General features: G+C 42.7%; 1 protein-coding gene across 2 annotated transcripts in view; it reads left to right on the top strand.

The window, feature by feature from the left end:
* LOC105834468 (headcase protein) overlaps window positions 1-18,859 on the top strand; it is a 161,477-nt gene that overhangs the window by 19,295 nt on the left and 123,323 nt on the right. For both annotated transcript variants that reach the window (XM_036286481.1, XM_036286480.1), the window contains exon 2: window positions 5,674-5,770. In XM_036286481.1, coding sequence (XP_036142374.1) covers window positions 5,674-5,770 — 97 coding nt within the window. The remainder of the gene's footprint in view (window positions 1-5,673; window positions 5,771-18,859) is intronic.

Below are 18,859 nucleotides of genomic sequence, written 5' to 3'. Positions count from 1 at the left end.
TATTTCGAAGTTTGTGAAAAATTTGCAATTTGGATGCAACTGCATTTGGGGGGATTTTGCAAGTTCGTTACGTGATAGGATCGAAACGACTTTATCACGACGCGACGGAGATAAACGCATAAAAACAGATAATATATTCATATAAGTCTGGATGATTTGATCTAGAATCGAAGTTTCTTGTTTCTATAAAAATCTGCTATCGGGTTTCAATACGCTAAATTTTTCGATGACTCAAGCCGCGCATCTCTACATGACCGTTTCTCGATCGTAAATTTCACGTGTCCCTGAACTCGCATACAGTTCATACTTTTGTCGAGATGTCAAAAGATGTATTAGCATGTTCCTGAAAAAAGATGATTTATCAAAAAATAAATCTGAAAACTGACAAAGATATGTGTTGTACTTGTGACTTTAATTGCATAGAAAATAGTTATATCTGAGTATATCATTTTTATTGTTATAATATTAGTAATTATTGCTATAACATTAGTAATAATAATAGTAACCATATGCTATATAATTTATAGTACAGTTTTCTTCATAGACATTATTATAAGTATGTAGTTAATACTAATATTATTGTTTTCTATCAGAGTAAAAATTAATAAAGCTTTGCCAATAATATCAACACTTTTTTTACATTACATGATTTAATAAGGTTAATAAGGTTTATTAAAAAATGCCACAAGTTTACATTTTATATAACATAAAAAATACAGGAGTACATTAGAGTGCTTTAGATTTTCTTTTTTATCGTTTGAATTTTGTTTTATTTCGGGCTTGAATCTCTCTTCAAAACAGATTCGGTTGCCATCCATGCGGTGCACGAGCTAAAAATTTCTCTCCTCATAGAGTAGGTATCACGACCTAGGTCAGGCATTCGATAAAGTGTGCTGACGTAAGTCGCCTGAAATAATCTTCCACAATATTCCGTTGCAACTGGCAATGTTTTCCTCGATGCATTTATCGCTATATACGTTCCCGGTGATGTCATCAATGTTCTGACAGCGGCGTCGACTCTCGGTGAGAAGAGAAAATAAAAATAAAAATTGGCGACTTCTGATCGCCGTACGACGAAGGGTGGCAATTCCTTCGTACCCTGATAGATTATCGACGCGACTTGCGTATCGGGCTCCTTAATTCGCGATAACGAATCAAAGAAACGATATCGGCCGATGCATTGGGATAGGTCAGGCTTCTGTGTCGAGCGATTAGCGATAAACGTGACAGGTTTGCATAATCGTGGCACTGTGCGTTGAAGCGCGTATTTTCGATGAAAACACGTCGTCGCCACACTTGCTCCGCGTCTTCGTCGATGCAACAGGATTCCGCTCTTACGATTTCTGGTGGTGCGGTCGTCCGATCGGTTGGCCGTTCATCAATAACCGCGAGGAAAACAGAGGAGTCAAAGATACGTCTGTTCGGTGGCAAGTGCGCGCGCGCTCGCTCGCTGCTATTTTCAGCAAAGCGGGAGGAAGCACACTTGCCTCTGATCGGCGCAACGTGATATTACCGCGAACGGACGGTGCGATTCGTGGAAACGCTGACTAATCGACTCTGCCACTTGGTAGTCGCCGACGTAGTAAATAGCAGACGCGGCTCGTCGACGCGGCAGCGCAGGAAGAGGCGGATAGGAGAAGGCAGGTTGCGGGAGACGATACTTTTCTTTGCGCCGCGACAGTGCGGTGGCGAGCGAAGGGGAAGGTGTCAAGTGCGTGGTAGAGCACTTCCTAGAAACGTAATCCGTCGCTGCTGTAACGACCGACCTGGACTCTCGATACACTGTTGTGTGTATCGGGTCGGTGTTCGGTTACGAAAACTTATTCGCACCGTATACGACGCCTACTGTTTGCGCAACAATGTTAGATCAGGCCCCACGTTGGCTGAGCGCCGCAGCGTATAAATCGCGCGTTTTATGATGCCAATTATTAATTCAGCGACGTCGCGTGACGAGCTGCTGCGCTCTGGACCAGATGTTTTCTCTCTTAACCGCGGCTTTAGACACGTTGAATTTTTTTCTATCGCAGCGTGCGGGGATAGGATCAGGTGTGAATTGCTCAATATTGTTCTCTCGTATTAATGACCCTAACGAGAGAGATACATGTAAATTAGCAATATTTATTACCTTGTTGTCAAACGGATACGAGCTTGTATATCGTCGCAGTATCTATCTAGACATTTGACGTGTAGATTAAGCTAGGTAAATATTCAAAGAGTATATCACAATTTTTTTCAGATTCTTTAGAGTCCAAAAATTCTTAGAAAGACGTAATGTACCTTTATCTGATTGAGCAGCGGAAAATAGGGTAGGTGCGAAGGGTTGATAATGTTTACTTAACGTTCTTCTCAGAAGTTATCTTGCGATTAATCCCGACGCGAATGCAAAACACTGATACTGTGCAACAACATTTGATACGCTCGTTTGCCAGCTCTCTCTCTCTCTCTCTCTCTTTCTCTCTCGTTGCAAAAACTGATTCGCGAGCGTAAACAGTTTGCGGCGCCACGCGGTTAATTGAGTGGGGTTCGGACGTAACGTTTCACGGCTAATGGCGTTACTCAAACGCACGATTAATCGTGCCTCACGTTACGTGTCTATATCGCCTGAAAAAAGTATATGTATACACATACATATATAATACGATTGTGGGTTTGTGACTAAAAATAATGGACAGGGGGTAGGGGAACGCTGTGCGTCATCGTCTTCGATAACGACTGTAGATTTCGGTGCGTATCCGCGACACGTGCTCGCAAAATTCGGGGGCCCGCATGGGATTTCGCGAGCGCGTCAAGGTTAGATAATAACTCTTATATCAGCGTAACACACTTCCCAGATAGCGCGCGGAGTACGTTAACTACGGGAAGCCGGTTAGTGCGCACTAAATCGGACTGTGGGCTACTATTTCTCCCTTCTCCTCCCCCTGCTGCCTCCGTTATGTCCGACTTAATGGCTTTCACGTGTACTCCGCGTCGCGTTCTTATTTTTATTTTCGGAGCCTTCTCCGGCGCGGCGACGCGCCGCGTCTCTCCTTCGCTCTCCGCTCTCCTCGGTTTTTCAGTTTTGTTTTTTGCCGGCCCCCACGCTCGAGGAATGCCTCGCCGAAAACGAAAGTTTGCCGGTTAGTCTCTTCAAGGATTACTTTGTACAAGAATGCGTGATCCACGATTAAAATGCAGAGATGGAAATTTATGTTTTGTGGAAACGTAAAAACGGAGAATTCATCGCGGCGCTTCCGATAAAATTTTTTACAGGCTCCTTTTTGCCCGGCTCGACCTCAGACAAAGGCTCGCGCGATATACGCCGAGAGCGACGTGACGCGTTGATAATAATTTCCGCGCGGCTCCTCGCTCGCGCGACCAACTCACGTGTATTTTCAACGTATTGCGAGTTGCCAAGCGCGGCGCAAAAAAGGAGCGGCGCCGCGACGCGGCGCGTTTTATCGGCTCTCCTCTACATTGTCGACTAATCTCGGTAATGCGGTGTAAACAGCGCTATTTACTTCGTGCGAAACGTTCCGTGCGCCCGCGCGCGAAGCTACTCGCCTGTCGCAACTAAGTTTTCATAACAACACGTTACATAACGGCCGCGCGTTAGTCATCGTCATCGCGCGACTGACAGCGATGTAAATTTCTATCGTCGGATCTCTAACGAGGGGCTCAAATACCGTGTGCTCGAAAAGAAAAAAAGAAAAAGAGCTCGTCGATCGAAACGCAATAACGATACTCGAAAAATAATACTCGGGGGCCACCACACGCGTAATATAAATACGTTTATATCGCGCGTAATATGCAAAAATAGACTACACTTAGGTTCACACACTATTTTGCTGCTTTGTTGTGACGGTGGAATTACAACGTCTGGCGCCAACGGTTACGTGAGCGACGAAGAACGAACTTATTTATTATTTCCGTAACATATGCCTTCCAGATCGCAATCACATTTTAAAATGATATAATCCCTATTCGGCCCTCGTCGCGCGTATAAAACTATACTTTCGTTGTATAATTCAATCAGATCTAAATTTATCCTTGATACATACATAGTTCGCGCGGAGAAACTCTATACGTCTATAAAGTTTGTTTTTAAATCTATACCCACGTTGATATGACTCAAGGCCATAGCCTTACCACAGCGGTTTTCATTTGAAACCAGCAGAGATAGAGAAAGAGAGAGAGAGACAGATCAACAGATCAAACTTGAGAGACGAGCAACGTTTGTCGGAAACGCTGGGTGCGCAGTGCAGTTGTTTGTCACGTTGTTGCACCGAACTCATCGTTGCGAGGATTGTTCCAGATTCCACATTGGAAATTGGCGTGATTAAAGCAATCGCGATAAGTAGCGGCGTGCAGCTTCCTGATAAGGCTTTACAAGTCGAATGGCGCACATTGCATAATGCAAATGAGCGCGTTTCCCCTTCCCGCGCGTTCCCGCAACGGTGCGCAATATTTTCGTGACCCTCGGCTAACATTGCCAAACAACCAATACAAGCAGGCGGCGATAGAGGGACGGTCTCGCTAGAGTGGAGGCCAAGGTCATAGCTGATCCCCACTTCGTTGTTCGCCACCGTGTTGACGCCTATCGTCCGCTCGCTCGCTCGTCTTCCTGGTGACGCAACAATGTTGCACAGCGCTCGATCCGTCGACCATTATGGTCGTCGTTGTAATTCCCGCTCGCGCCGAGTATCCTGGAGAGGCCACCTTGCTGGCGCCTGTTGTCGTTCTATTTTATCGTTTTAATTTGCCGTTCCTCTCCGCGTAGCGGAATCTCTCCTACGATCTAAGTCGAACCATTGATTCGTGTTATGTTGAATGTTACGCAACGAAGAAGCCGCCGCGGTGTGGTGCGCCTACTCTCGTAAGGTGCTAGAAATGTACAGTTGTTGAAAATGATTGATCCTTCCGTGTAATTGAGCATTAATCTTGATCCGTTAGCCATAATTCAATCGGCACTGTTGCGAAACGCTTCATTATTGTTTTCGCGATTACACAATTCGTACAATTCTGCGCCTAATCAATATTAATTTTGCGTTTATATTAACTCCAACTTCTCGCAAGGATGTTTTCGTTCGTCTATGAATCATCGGCGAACAATTTCGAAAGCGTTTGGATTTCTTTTTCAACCGCATCAATATTTGACAAAGACTATATATCCCGTGGCATAATCGGTCTTATAGCGCGCGTTTTCACCGAGGATAAATTGTGCCCCTCCGCTTGGGAAACTTCTGGCCTCTTCTGTAACGATTGATATAGGGCTGGGTGAAAAACGGCGACGTACATACGCACACGGGCGCATACGTACGCGCTTAGAGATATTTCGTGTTCGCTTTCATCGTCGCACATGCATAAAGGAAGCATGAGACTCGGCACGACGAGGGTCGTGCGACTGGCGTCCTTGAAGGGAGAATTGTCAAGCGAGAGGCTAAGGGTCCGAGGTTATTATGAATCGCGAAAAATTCACTGGGACATGGATTTTTCCGTTAGTAGCCCTTTAAAGGATTCGTTTATGACTTTGATGGCCATGTCACTCGATCGATGACTACGTTCTCTGTTACTAGAATTTATACAGTAAATAGGTATAAATATATCGGAATGCGTGCGGCATATAGCGCATCCTACTTTTTATTGTCGTGTGTGTTAAGCGTCATCTAAAATTAAAATGTTTTCATCTGTTTGCAGACAAAGCTGCGGCGCCAATGGTATCTTCTCACGACGTCTGGATTTCAGCGCATTCAACAGTCTGCCCCGCACCAAGCTTAACTCCTATCATATTAAGGTGAGTAAGTAATTGTAAACTTTTCGACACGTCGGAAATTTCGTGACGTTTGAATTATGTTGCTTTGTAAGCGAAACGGACCGACTGTTCGGGAAGTGATGAATCGTTGACGATTATGACATTCTAAACGTGTCACGTAACACATAGGATCGGAGCAGGAATTACTTTTTATTTGCTTCGAAGAAAGAAAGAGAGACAAGTAAATTATTATTATAATGAGGCAACGATGGAACGTAATAATTTACCATATTAATTAAAAATACAAATTTAATTGCATGCCTTCTCTACCTACACGCATTATTAATATGTATGTGTTTTTAACGTAGTATAAAAAAATAGACGATGAATTAAAGCATTACCGATCAGGTTTTTAATAGAATTTAAAATATAGATGAACAATTAAAGTAATATTAGCGATCAGGTTTAATCTCGGCGTAGGAACTTGTTAAATTATTAATCTCAGCTTATCATAGGGAGACTGTCCTTTCCATGCGCGTAATTCGTAATCAGGCATAAGCTACGTCCCTGACGAATCCTTTCGCATCCTGTCCTGTAACACTGTCGTCCTACCCCAAATACGCAGGGAAATCAATACTCGAGCAGTGCGAGCAGTGTGCATGTGGCTCTTTGTGCGCATACAGACGCACACACGCACGCACACACGCACGCACGCACGCACCACGCACATATGTATGTCCATCTGTCCGTTCGTCTATATATGCGCCGCCGTTAAAGAATACTTTTACTCTCTTACGCTTTTCCCTTGACCTGCTACTTGCCGTGCAAAGTCCTCTCGCTCCAACGTCAATTAATGTCAACCCTGGTTAACGACCTATCCACCTGTACCACTTGTAGTAATCCGAAAAAGGTAAATAATATTATTAACATAGGATTGTGCCAGAAGTTAATCCGGATTATCAACGCGATCTGTTTGCACTAACGTTTATTTAGCGCTAATCTTGTTTAACTGGCTGTTTCTCTTATCCGTTTCGATTGCAGAAATATTATGAGATCGAAAGAGGAATGAATTGTTATTTCGGAATTAATGTAGAGCGCACTGCCTCCACAAAATGCAATGTATGCATTGTGTAGTTTTGTTGAATTTAGCTTATTGAAGTTTATGAAAACAGTTTTCGTGAGATATAGAATCCCGACTTGATATATCTAATTTTACATTTAAATTTCAGATTGTGAAACATGCATTATTTCAGTTAATATTGAAGTATCATAAATATGCAGATAAAGCTTTCGCATCATGAAACGAACTCAATGAGTTTAATAAATTATATGTATAAATAAATTTTATAAAGAATTCTACAATTTGCATTGAATAAAACAGATAATCATTTCAATTTATGGCTCGAAATCTTGATATATTAATACCAAAAAATGATAGTTTTTAATATTTCGCATCGATGAAATACTGTTCTTGCCTTCACTTTATTAATGTAACAGAAAGTAGTCTTCTTGAGGGAAATGGTTGTATAAGTGATGCACATTTCAATTCCCCGTTCCGTAATGCCTAACAAAATTTGACCTAGGACCTGGCCTCGACCTCCAAATTGCCTGCCATTTTGGCGCTTGTTTGCGGGAACTAAAAAAGAAAGGATAACTGGTAAAGCAGCCAGAGTCGGCTCTCCCCTCTGAACTACGCGCTGCTGCAGGGCTCCAAATGACTTGTCTCGATAAAGTCACCCGGGCCGTAGTTTCGTTAGGAAACCTGCCAGTGCACGATCCTGACAGTTAAAGTAGTTAACGACGTGGATAATTAGCGCTCCGCAATGTGCGTTCCTGGCACGAATTCCACGACCATGTCGTTACGTTTACTGTACTATTACTGTTGCCGTTATTATCGGACATAACAGAAATAACAGGAACTATTTCTTCCGTGATTTTTTTTATGTATCAGATTTATTTGTTGCGGCGCATTCGTAAGATTGATCCTAACTATTTTATTAGACGCGATTTTTTGTTATCGGAACAATGCTCTTTATTCGGTTCGACATGGCGTTTACAACATGGCAGCAAACTGTCTGCCAGTTGTGTGGGAAAAATTTTCTTACAAGTGACATGTCACACGTTATTACTGAGGAATAATGTTACTCGTGTGCTTAATCTCGAGGCAATTATCATTCTGACAAAGACTTTAACGCGCTGCGCATTCCTTCGCGCTTTACGTCACGGCGTTAGAAAAATGAATAAATGAACGCCGGGCGGCGTGATATTTTTACACCGTGTTCTTTTACCGGCGAGTGTTGCGCAATAAGGTTCTCCGGTGGCCGTTCTCGAGCGTGTTCCACCGACGAACCGGCGGCGGCGGTTGCTGGTTCCAGTTTTTCAATAATACCGGTTCTCCCAGCATCGCCTGCCGGCCGGCCGGCCGGCCTAACGAGAGCCGTTAGGTAACTCGAGGGAGATCGATCTTGCGCGCGCGAGAACGGCCGCCTTGTGTGTGCCACGTATTGCCATGCAGCGGCAGAGGAGGGTGTACAGAGGGGAATGGGAGGAGAGGAGAGATCGGAGGAACCAGGGCACAACCATATTGTAAATCGCTGGAAGCCTCTCGAAGCACCCTCCGAGGCCTCCCATGGCAACCGCGTCCCCGCGACAATCGCCCCGTTCTCTCCCCTCCCCCCCCTCTCCTCTCCTCCCTTCATCTCGCGTAACCTTCTCGAGGGTGGGTTACCCCTTTCTGCGTTGCGCGATGCGATGCGAATTGCAAAATGCAAGCTTTGCCTTTTGCGCGATGCGCAGCCGGGGCACGTCGGCGTTTCCCGTAGTCGCTTAAGACCCGGGGATTGCCGCCGTGAATTGGAAGTCATGGCGATAACTTCTCCGTTAAGACCCTCCGTTAAGACGCCGTTGAGGCGAGGGGAGAAAAAAGAAAAGGATTTTCCGAACGTTCTCTCCCATCGTCTATCGTCCCCCGACGAAAACCATCTCGCGATTCTTGCCGTTTCGCTTCGGTCGGTAATGACAATACACGTCTACGTTACGAGAGTAGTGAAATTCGCGAAAATACATGTAGGGATCCCTTTGACATTAGGCGGGCCGAGCGACGGAGGCGCGTCCAACCACGCGTGCAAATCGCGACAGTCGGCTGCGAATATTTACGTGTGTGAACGACCTCGCGGCTGTGTGTCCGACGATAAATCGGACAGGAGGAGCAGTGGAAATGGGAAAGTGGCGTGCCACGATGCAGTAACAGTAACTCGACACGTGGCTTATATAGACGCTGAAACTAGGAGTGGTTCGCGACTCGGGGAGCTGCCGCTCGTTTATACACCCCGTCCCGTTGCGCGCTTTCATCCACCTCCGTACGTAATAAAAGCGGTCAACGTTCGTAAGGTAATAACACGATGTCTCGCGTATAATTCCAAAGTCTGCAGCTAACACGGCGACGTTTATGGCGCCCGGCATTTTGTTTCGCAACGTGTTATTTTTTTACCCCCTCCTCCCCTCTCCTCCCCTCGGAAAGGCTTGACCTTTAATAAATCGACAAGGTAGTTTCAGGTCGTAAATCCGCACCTATTATCCGCTCTGATTTTCCTCAGATTATTAAAACGGCCCTGCTTTTTTACGTAAAACGCTGCGGAAACACGCGCGCACGTTGTTTATTTTTACGTAAAACTCTCGCAGCTTCAGGAATTTCTCCCTCCAAGATGAACGTCAAGTTGAACGACCCGAATATTATCATTTCGTCGAATACTCGATACGCTAAGCGTTACATCGGCGCGATAGTTTATTATTGCAATCCGTCGCACGAACCGCGGCTCTTTATCTCGCGACTCGGTAAATATTGTTTCTTGGCCGCTGTGACGAAGATAAATGCATCGAATGTCAGCGCGGCGCCGCGGCTTGCAGAAAACACCGAGCCGGCAAAATGTCAAGCGTACAATACTCCGCCTCTTTTACCTTCTGTTCTTGCATAATTAAAATTCTGTAAGATATGAACGATATATAAATAATCTGCACAATACTTCAAAATTAACACTAAGAATTAATAAAGTAAATGTGCACATTATAAGGTTTTTTTCTTTTATTTTAAAGAAAATATTGCATTACGGATACTGTAAAGCGAGGCAGTACGGTCTCTCTTCTTTGAAATAAGATTTGAGAGTAAAGTGCGTCACCGAAACTGACGCTTGTATGCCGAGCGTTATATTTCGCCGTTGAATGCATCGCAGCGTTCTCATTATCTGAGCCTAGCTTAACTCTGATAAGAGATCGTTCCGTTAGCAAATATTCGCGGACTATGCTTTTCCTGACAAGGCCACGTTGTGCGAGATGTAATCTATTTATACTCTTTCAAGTTACAATTCTATTTTTCCTAGATGGAGCTGCTTAATGTAGAAATACATCAAAATAACTACCTGAATTTTGATTTTATATATATATATATATATATATATATATATATATATATACATACTTAATTTTTTAAATAATTTAGTTGAATTAATCGACGGTTGATGCGCTTCATTAAGAAGTTTTTAATATGTATTGTCTACACAATTTTTATCAATTTATGTTTCTACCTCGAATAATATAATTTGTGAATTTGTAAATGAAAGGACGCGAAAGAAAACTACACAAAATCGTACGATGTAGATGAGAGTAATCTACCTCGCAAAGGATGGACCGCGTAATTTTCTCGAGGATTGCGCGGAACCCTCGTTGGTCTATACTAAGTGGCGCTAGAGTTCTGAATGATACTCGTGTTCGAGGGGGCAGAGATTAATTAAAAGGACCGTTCGCAAGAACGACGTCGAAAAGCTTTCCTCGTAATTCAGTCTCTAGAAGAGATGAAAAGCAGGTTCTTCCACGAGCATCCTTTCGTGTTTTGCAGGATCTGTCTTATACGTTGATTTTGCTCGTCGGTTCAATGGACATTGATTTTTAATGGAACAACATCAATTATTGGCGACGTTTCTAATCAGATTGATTTAATAGGGAATTAACAATACAGCAGTGAATTGTTATTTTTTTATAATTTTACGAGTTCTATATATATATTTTTTAACAAAAAATAAATAATAAAATAAAATTTTTTTGTTATCGTAATCTTGTTTTTTTTTTTACTATTTTTTGAAGTAAATGTTTTGGTAAATGTATCTTCGTTTTTGTGCATTGATAAATTTTTAGTAGCAAAATTACTACAAATTTAAAGAATAGTAGACGCAAAATAAATTTATCATGTTGATCTATGGAATGTTAATGATGTATATATCTTATCAAAATACTTTTCGCAAAAATAATTCTTTATCTGTATTACCATTATATAATACTAATTGCTAGTTGTTTTTACACTAAACTTTTTAGTTTAGTTTGACGTAATTTCCTAAACGTTAACTGCTGATTGTTAAATCATTGCTATTAGCAATTTTTTGCAAGTTTTTTGCCACATTTGCAATAACGTGAGACGCATTAACTATTTATAGTCAAGCCAGCGCAAGAACAATCACGCTATTTTAAAGCAGTTATTTTCAACTAACGTAATCTTTCTGCTTCTCGCTACTGGTTCTGATTAAATTTAATGCCGGTGTAAAATAACGAACGAAAATTTGGTCGTTCGCATTTCAAACAGTGGGGATATATTTGCCATAATTTTGTTCTCACGAAAAATCAATATTACGAGAAATGTTCATACGTCCCCATCTGCCTCTGTTCAAACTTGGATTGGATTTCGAAGGTTTCACCATTACCGAGTTCAGAACGTTTTACGTTTGAAAGTCAAGATGAAATCACTTTAGACCTTAGCTATTTTCGCAAAAATACAACATATAATGTATTGCAATAATACAACAGTAATTAAAGAACTATTGATAGAGAATTGTTGATCAGAAATTTGGAAAAAGGTTTTTATAAAAGGTGGTAAATTTGAAAGATATTTGTCAAGAGTTGTGTGCTTATTCTTTCTCTGCTTATATTTTTAACTTTTTTTTATAATTCGTTTTTTTTTCTTTTTTGTTTTTTGAGTGCATTTTGTGTGTTAACCCTCATTGCATACTCTCTGCTCACAATGGTTTGCATTAAAGGTCATTAGCTTAAACGTTCGTCTTCCTGTGTTGCACAACTCGCGCAATTTAACGTGCTGTTATTCGCGAGACTGAAAGACAGAAAGAGAAATTGCAAAAGAAAAAGACAAAAAAAGAATGTATGCGCGAACGTAAAATATTAATTTAATGGTTTATATGTTTTTTGTCTTTTAATATTTTTTTGTTGCGAATGATATCTGAGATAAGCGAGGTTTTGAATTTTAATTAAGTATATATAAATATTAAATATTTTGATTAAAATTTATTTTAAAATGTATCTATGCAAATAGGAAGAAAAATATTGATTTTTTATAAATACGTTGCGATGAAAGATTGAATAATTCATATATATTGAACTATATTTAATCGTTTATCGAGGCATTATTATTAATATGTATCTTAGAAGACGCATTTTTTGTAATTTAATAACACACGTGACTCCTGTCAATATGGACTCGTAGACGATCAGACTGTCCTTGAATTTATCCCTGAACTGGGATAAGAGTCGTGGTTCCCTTGAGAACTCGACCTACCTCAATCGGATCGATGCAAGATAGCTCTATGCCTCTCTCGCCCCACATCACGCACACTAGTATTTTTGTCCGTGAACTTGATATACACGGGTAATCTCTTTTTTTCGAGAGCGAGGAAAAGAACACGGTTGGCTAGAACATGATCGATGTATATTTTATTCGCACGATGAAATAATAATGTCTTGCAAAAAATAATTTATTATGCTTCCTTATAATAAAAAGTAAATAAAAGGAAATTAGCGATATGAAAAGTTTTGCTCTCTTCTTCTACTTTTTTCCATATGAATTTGTCAGTAGACTATAAAAAAAAGCTTGTACTTTATCAAAACGTAAAATTATAAGCCACTTTAAGTAATAGTTTTTTTTGTATTTACAATTTCGCTCACTTTCTCGTGAGTACGCATAATTTTTTTTTAACGATGGAAGAGAAAATAAGGAAATCACAAATGGCAGACGCGTGTTTTCTCCTCATCTTCATCATCATTATGATGAGAAGCAACCGATGACCTCTCTTTGACGAACAGGATTATGAATGATAATGAGCAACGGTTCCTCCTTCCTTCTCCGTGCTCATTAAGCTGAAGAGCCACAGGAATTAAAGCAATTGTCAGGTGTGTTGTTCCACACTTAAATTATCACGAGTTGTTCAAAATAACACGATAATTTTTTTCTCTCAACTAAGCATTTTTACTTCGCGCGTCATAAATAATTTATAGCTCTTTATGATTGATTTTACTTAACAGATACAGGATACACTGTGTACTTCTTAATATTAAGAATATTAAGAAGCAATTAAAGAAATGTTAATTAATGCTTTCTGTGAGTAAGTACTATTCGAGAATTGAATTTATTTTTTTTCCATTCAGGATCACCATTGTTTTTCTTTTATTTACCGTTAGCCATATATTTGGGGGGGGGGGAACTCACTTCCTGCCGTGCGTCGCGTCCTGACAAATCGTGGCCTCGCGAGACAAAGCGCTCTTGCCGCGGCTGAAACAATGAGCGGTCAAGCATTCGTCGGGAAAAGGGAAGATGGAAGGACCGACCTCGGGGAAAGAATGACAGAAAGAAACGAGTTATAATCGGCGAGACAAATGTCGTTCCTTCTCGTGCGGTCGTATCATTGGTCTGACGCGTCTCCTAAAAAGCAAAAAGGAGAATCCGCATATGTGCTCGATAGAAGGGACAAGGGGGGTGCTCTCAACCTAGACACAATTGCTCTATAGATGAAAAGTTATGGCGGTGTGGATGCCACGATGTACCGTTTCCGTTTTCGTCGTGAAACACGTAGTACGAAGTCACAACGAAACGCCTCTCGAGATATGCCTTTTACGGGTTTTCCCCTCGTCCGTTGACGACCGGTTTTTGTGCTCTCCTTAAACGAGAAAACGCTTCGGCGTCCGTGTTTCCCTTTCTCGAGAATCGCTCAGGACCGATACTGTGGTACCTCTGTTGCCGATTACGCGAGCGTCTATACTCGCGTACGTAATTTCGTATTTTCTGTAATCTCGTTGAGGGAAAAAAACTTGCGTTTGCATCGGCGAATCGATGCCGAGCGCCGCAGGAGTGTGCCGCGTCGAATATTAAAATTCACGAAGCGTCGCTGTTGCAATATCGCGAGGAAATCTCTCCATCCCCCTCCTCCCGCCAAGCTGGATGGTTTATTCGTGGTGAAACGGTGGCGTCGTAAGTGCTAGCTAGAATTATGCGTTCGGCGCTTCGAGGAGATAAAATAATGGCGCGAAAAATAAAGAAATCAAACGCGAGGAAATAATTAACCTGCAGGAAATTGCGAGTGACTATTCTCGAAAATTCCTAGCCGATAAATAACGAATTAATTATATGTACGGACGGAATGTATACGATATGTACGCAAAAATTAGTTAAACATTTAGATAAGATTACATTCTACGGGGTCTGGACTTTTAAAAACGCAGAAAATTACGGACTAGTACGTCTTCTGCGCGAATTTTTAACACTGGGATTTTTGTAATTAGAATAGACATTAATTTCCATCGCGCGTGGAATTCTCTGGTGTTCTCGTGTACAACGTAATTGCTGTGCTGCGGCTCCTAGGTAGTCGGCAGATTTTTGTCGGCATTGGTATCCTAAGTAATTAATGCAGAATGGCGCGCGCGAGGTAAGCGGAAACTTATTACGGACGGGCACATTTTTTCCTCGCGGCTGATAGCACTTTTCCTTCTTCTCGTCCGTTTCTTCTCCTCTCTTCGGTCCACCGCAGCAGCTCGCGCGCGTCTTTGTTCAAGCGGGTGTCTGCGCGCGTCGGCTTTTTCTCCCCGCTGTCTCCCTACGGGGGAGTCCGGGCGCGCAAGGGGAGACCCTGATAGAGAAATAGTTGGAATACGAGGCGTTACGCGCGGTGATTTGGTTCTTGTGGCACAATGGATCGATCCGTCTGCGTTCTTCGTGCCAAACGCGGACCTCCAGCAAAGCGCGCGCGCGCGCGCGCGCACGTCGGTTATTGCCGGCGTTATTCCAAACTTGCCGTGTATATTCGCATTCGGGAGGGATACCTCGAGAAAACTTTCCTTGCAAGCTGCGAAGCGTTAACGAAGGCGTGTTTGCATTACAAATATGCGCAAATAATAACTCTCCGTAATAATTTCTCCGTTTATCCAGCTCACCTGCCGCGTGCGACGTACGGTCGGGTCGACGTAACGGATGAAGTATTTAACGACTGTTAACTGAACGAGAGAGACGTGAGATGATTGATAGAGAAAGTTCAGCACCCGTAACTGTTTAAAGACTGAAGTATCTTTGGTGCGTACCGGTAATTAAGATATAAATTCTCCTAGTGAAATAGTGTCCTCGGCATACCTTATGCCGGAATGGCGCGGAAACGTCGCTCGCGTGAAACGACCTCTAAGCATCGTCGCGCTGCGGCTTGCGAGGGGGAGCGCTGCGAAAAGTTGGTAGATTTATTATGCTATTACCGGGGGTTATAAGGCCGACCGGGTAGGAACGACGCTCGTGGGCGCGAACGTTGAAATTTGCCTGCGGGAGGTCAATATAACGCTTTTCGGGCCGAGAGTGGCGAGAAGCAAGCACGACGCGCGGCGGGCTTTCCCTTTCAGGTATCACACGCACTGTCCGCGAGAGGAAAATCATTCCGACGAGGCGTTCCCACGAGGAGGCGCGCGCGCACGCATGCGGCGAGGCACGTCGACCTTTCGATTTTGCGTGAGCGGCCTAACTTGGCCAATCGTCGGATGGACTGAACGCGTATTTGCACATAATCGCGCGGGAAACTGCGAGATATAGGTAACCGGTCGATGGAAATCATTCGCCGCCCGCGACGAACGAGTGAACGGAGTCGTCTCGACGGCGAACCTATTATTGCGCAAATAGAATACTCGGCGCCGTCTGATGAAATATTGTTCAACGTGAAATACTGCAGAACGCAATTTTCCCCAGTATGTGATGGGATCAACAATCGCAACCGCGAGTAGATCGCCGTTTCTCTCGGACTCGGAGAGATTTTAGCCTTCGATCGTAAAAGTCGCTGTAGATTATCGGATTTAGCATTTAATAAAACTGCGCGGTTTACTGCAACTCTAAATAATTGCGCGATTCGGAACGCGAGGTGAGTCCCCGGGAAATCTAAGAGAAAAGGCCAAAGTCGTTAATTGTCAGCGGATAATCGTGAGAGAAAGTCAAGTCACACATATACGCTATATTGATGGCGGTTCAATATTGGCTATTATTCATAGTTATCGTCCTACCATTATCAGCAGCTTGATATTAACAAGTACACATTGATAAGATACTTATCCGATTCTCTTTTTAGTTTATCATTGTGATTGAAATAACAATCTCGCGACTATCGAACTCTTTGAAGAAGCCGTTGATGCTCTAAAAAATGTTGAGTCCGACATATCCAACATTTATAATCGAAAGTTAGCTCACGATAGCTCTGGGTGAGGCCTGTATATATCTCGAAAGGCGCGGTATGGCATGAGAGAGATTACCACCGAATTTTCATTACTTTCACACGGTGGAACGTCTGCGGCAGCGATAGCGGGCCTAAAGGTTCCGCCGGGTGGTACTGCGCATTGTCCGGACCAGCGGAATGGCATCCTATTAAAGTCGCCAAGATGGAGCCGCCCGTTCCTCTCCTGGCCGAAGTGCCAGAGATAGTTGGAGGGCAGGAAGCACGGTGTCCCAGGTATGTACCGTCGTATAACCTGCGTGACTCGTATTTCTGGCCGCCGATATTTCCCATCCGTGAAATACCGTGGGCATTCTACCGAGACGCACGCGAGGAGAGAGGGAGAGAGAGAGAGAGAAACGAGACGTTCCTCGATAAATCGTAAATTATAGAGTACCTCTTTCGTATTGCGTCGAGTTTTAATTGTTAATTTTACATTCTGAATATAATGAACGCTTATCGAGAGATTTGAGATATTTTTTGCACTGTAGACTTTTATATGAGATTTTATAAGTCTCTGTGAATTATGTTTATATTTTTTACATAAAGTGATAGAAAGGTAAAGAAAGATTTTATTTCGGTATTAAAATATATTAGAAGTATATTAGATGCAGAGTAAATAACTTGATTGAGCTTTGAAGTTATTTAGGATACACATTCTGTTTCTCTTAATTTAATATTTGGTTATAGTACTAAATAATGTAATTAGGGCGCGATCGGATAGGAAATATTTTTCACGCTCGTGATGATGCGTTTTAGCAAGGGTGCAATTTAAACTTTAGACGACGTCGTTACAAGGGATGAAAGTTCGGCCTCGTAATCGTTCGTAACACTGAATGTCAAGGGCAAGGGGTGGTGGCTGGGTTTGTGGATGCGAACGAACGGCCAGGGGTGGTGGCGATGGCAATGGTCGATATTGGAAGCATCCAGGATCGGCCAAATTTACGACTAACCGGGGGCGATTTCAGTACTGAACGAATTCTTCTCGCACAATGATACATCGCTGCTATCTGTGTTACGACCGGTTTTCGAAGATTAGAAAACTGATTTTAGAACGTCGATCGAGAACTGCTATGGCTTATTCATTGTAGATATTAAATTTAATATTAAATCGAAAACGCTTGATAAGAAATGATAATGCTAAATATTCTTGTGTCGTGCTGCATCACTTCCGATTATCGAAATGTATTATTTAATTTAGAATTATTTTTATTTTAATTTTGTTGATAGAATAATAATTTTTAATATAAATTCTTTAATTTATTAGTGACATTAAATTTTATTTAATGTCTTTTTCTATTGTTCTTTTAGTAAAGATAATCGGAAATACTGTCTTAAGAAGTTACAATCATTTCGTCCAATTTCTTCCATAATCCCAAAAGGACCATGCAGTGAAAAGAACGTTTCATCCACATCCAGAATGCTCTCGTTTTCTTTTCACATATATTTTCTCACGTAGTTCCCACACATTTCTCGATAGATTACATCGACTGCTTGAGAATCGCAAAAAAGGGGCCAGGCACTCGTGCGAACTTTAGTACGACCAAATCTTTCTCGCGCCGAGCCTTCTCTCGGTCCGTTTAACAGTTAGAGATATCAGTCTCGTTTTATCTTGAAGGCTGAAAGCGAGGTAAATTCGCGTTGCGAGACGAGCCGTCCGTTTGTCTCTTTTCTTTTTCTACGCAGCGCGGATGTCTGGGACAATGACTCGCAGACGACATCCGAGCGACGTCCATACAGCCAACCCTTTCGGTTACCCCGTGTGGTTCGCGCGAGCTCGTACCCGGGCGATCCCCGGGCCAATCCTCGGTGCTTTCCCTCGTCCCTTGGTAGACCGAGATGTCCGCCGCACGGGGTGGATACCGCACGCAGCCCTCTTGGACATCGAACCCTCTCCCGTGACATTAACGCGACCCTCGCACTTTGAGTCCTGAATATCAACGACATTAGCCGCAACCCCTGGCAGGTTGATGGCCCGGGACGGCAGCGGAATGTCAAAACCGCGGCTTCGGCTACCCAGCCTGGTATCTCGTCGCCACTGATACAATAGTGGAAACGCGGCTGCCGTATTTCGTCGAGATCCGCGGCTATTTGTTTCGAAAACGGTAATCGAGACGAAGGAGAAAATGGAGAGAAAAGAGAAATGGAAGCTTGCGGTATATATAGAGCGCGGAAGTACTTGCGAAGCTCGTAATAAAATTCAGTGTAATAGGATCTTTTAATCCGATCGATTATCGTATAACGTAAGAATTTACAATTATTTCGTTAAAAAAGAAAAAGAGTAATTTTCGATAACGCGGAGATTTTTCAGGGCAATTTTCCTAACGTTGACTTCTAACGTCACAACAGCTGCTTTTCCACTCCTCCAGGTACTTTTAGCATTCGCGACTAGTAAATTCTTGCTGCGTCAGGATCAGGAGTTCCGTGAGAAGTTTTGAACGAGCGTATCCGTGAAGAGAACTTTCGGGCTTTAAGGTGAAATAGATGGATCGTTTATTCGCTGTTATACGCGACGTTTGCTTTCCGTAAGACCCGATAACAAGTGTGAAGTGACTGCCACGGAGGATAA

The sequence above is a fragment of the Monomorium pharaonis genome, chromosome 4, assembly GCF_013373865.1.
Source record: "Monomorium pharaonis isolate MP-MQ-018 chromosome 4, ASM1337386v2, whole genome shotgun sequence".
Taxonomy (NCBI): Eukaryota; Metazoa; Arthropoda; class Insecta; order Hymenoptera; family Formicidae; genus Monomorium; species Monomorium pharaonis.
This window is presented reverse-complemented; position numbering and strand designations above follow the sequence as displayed.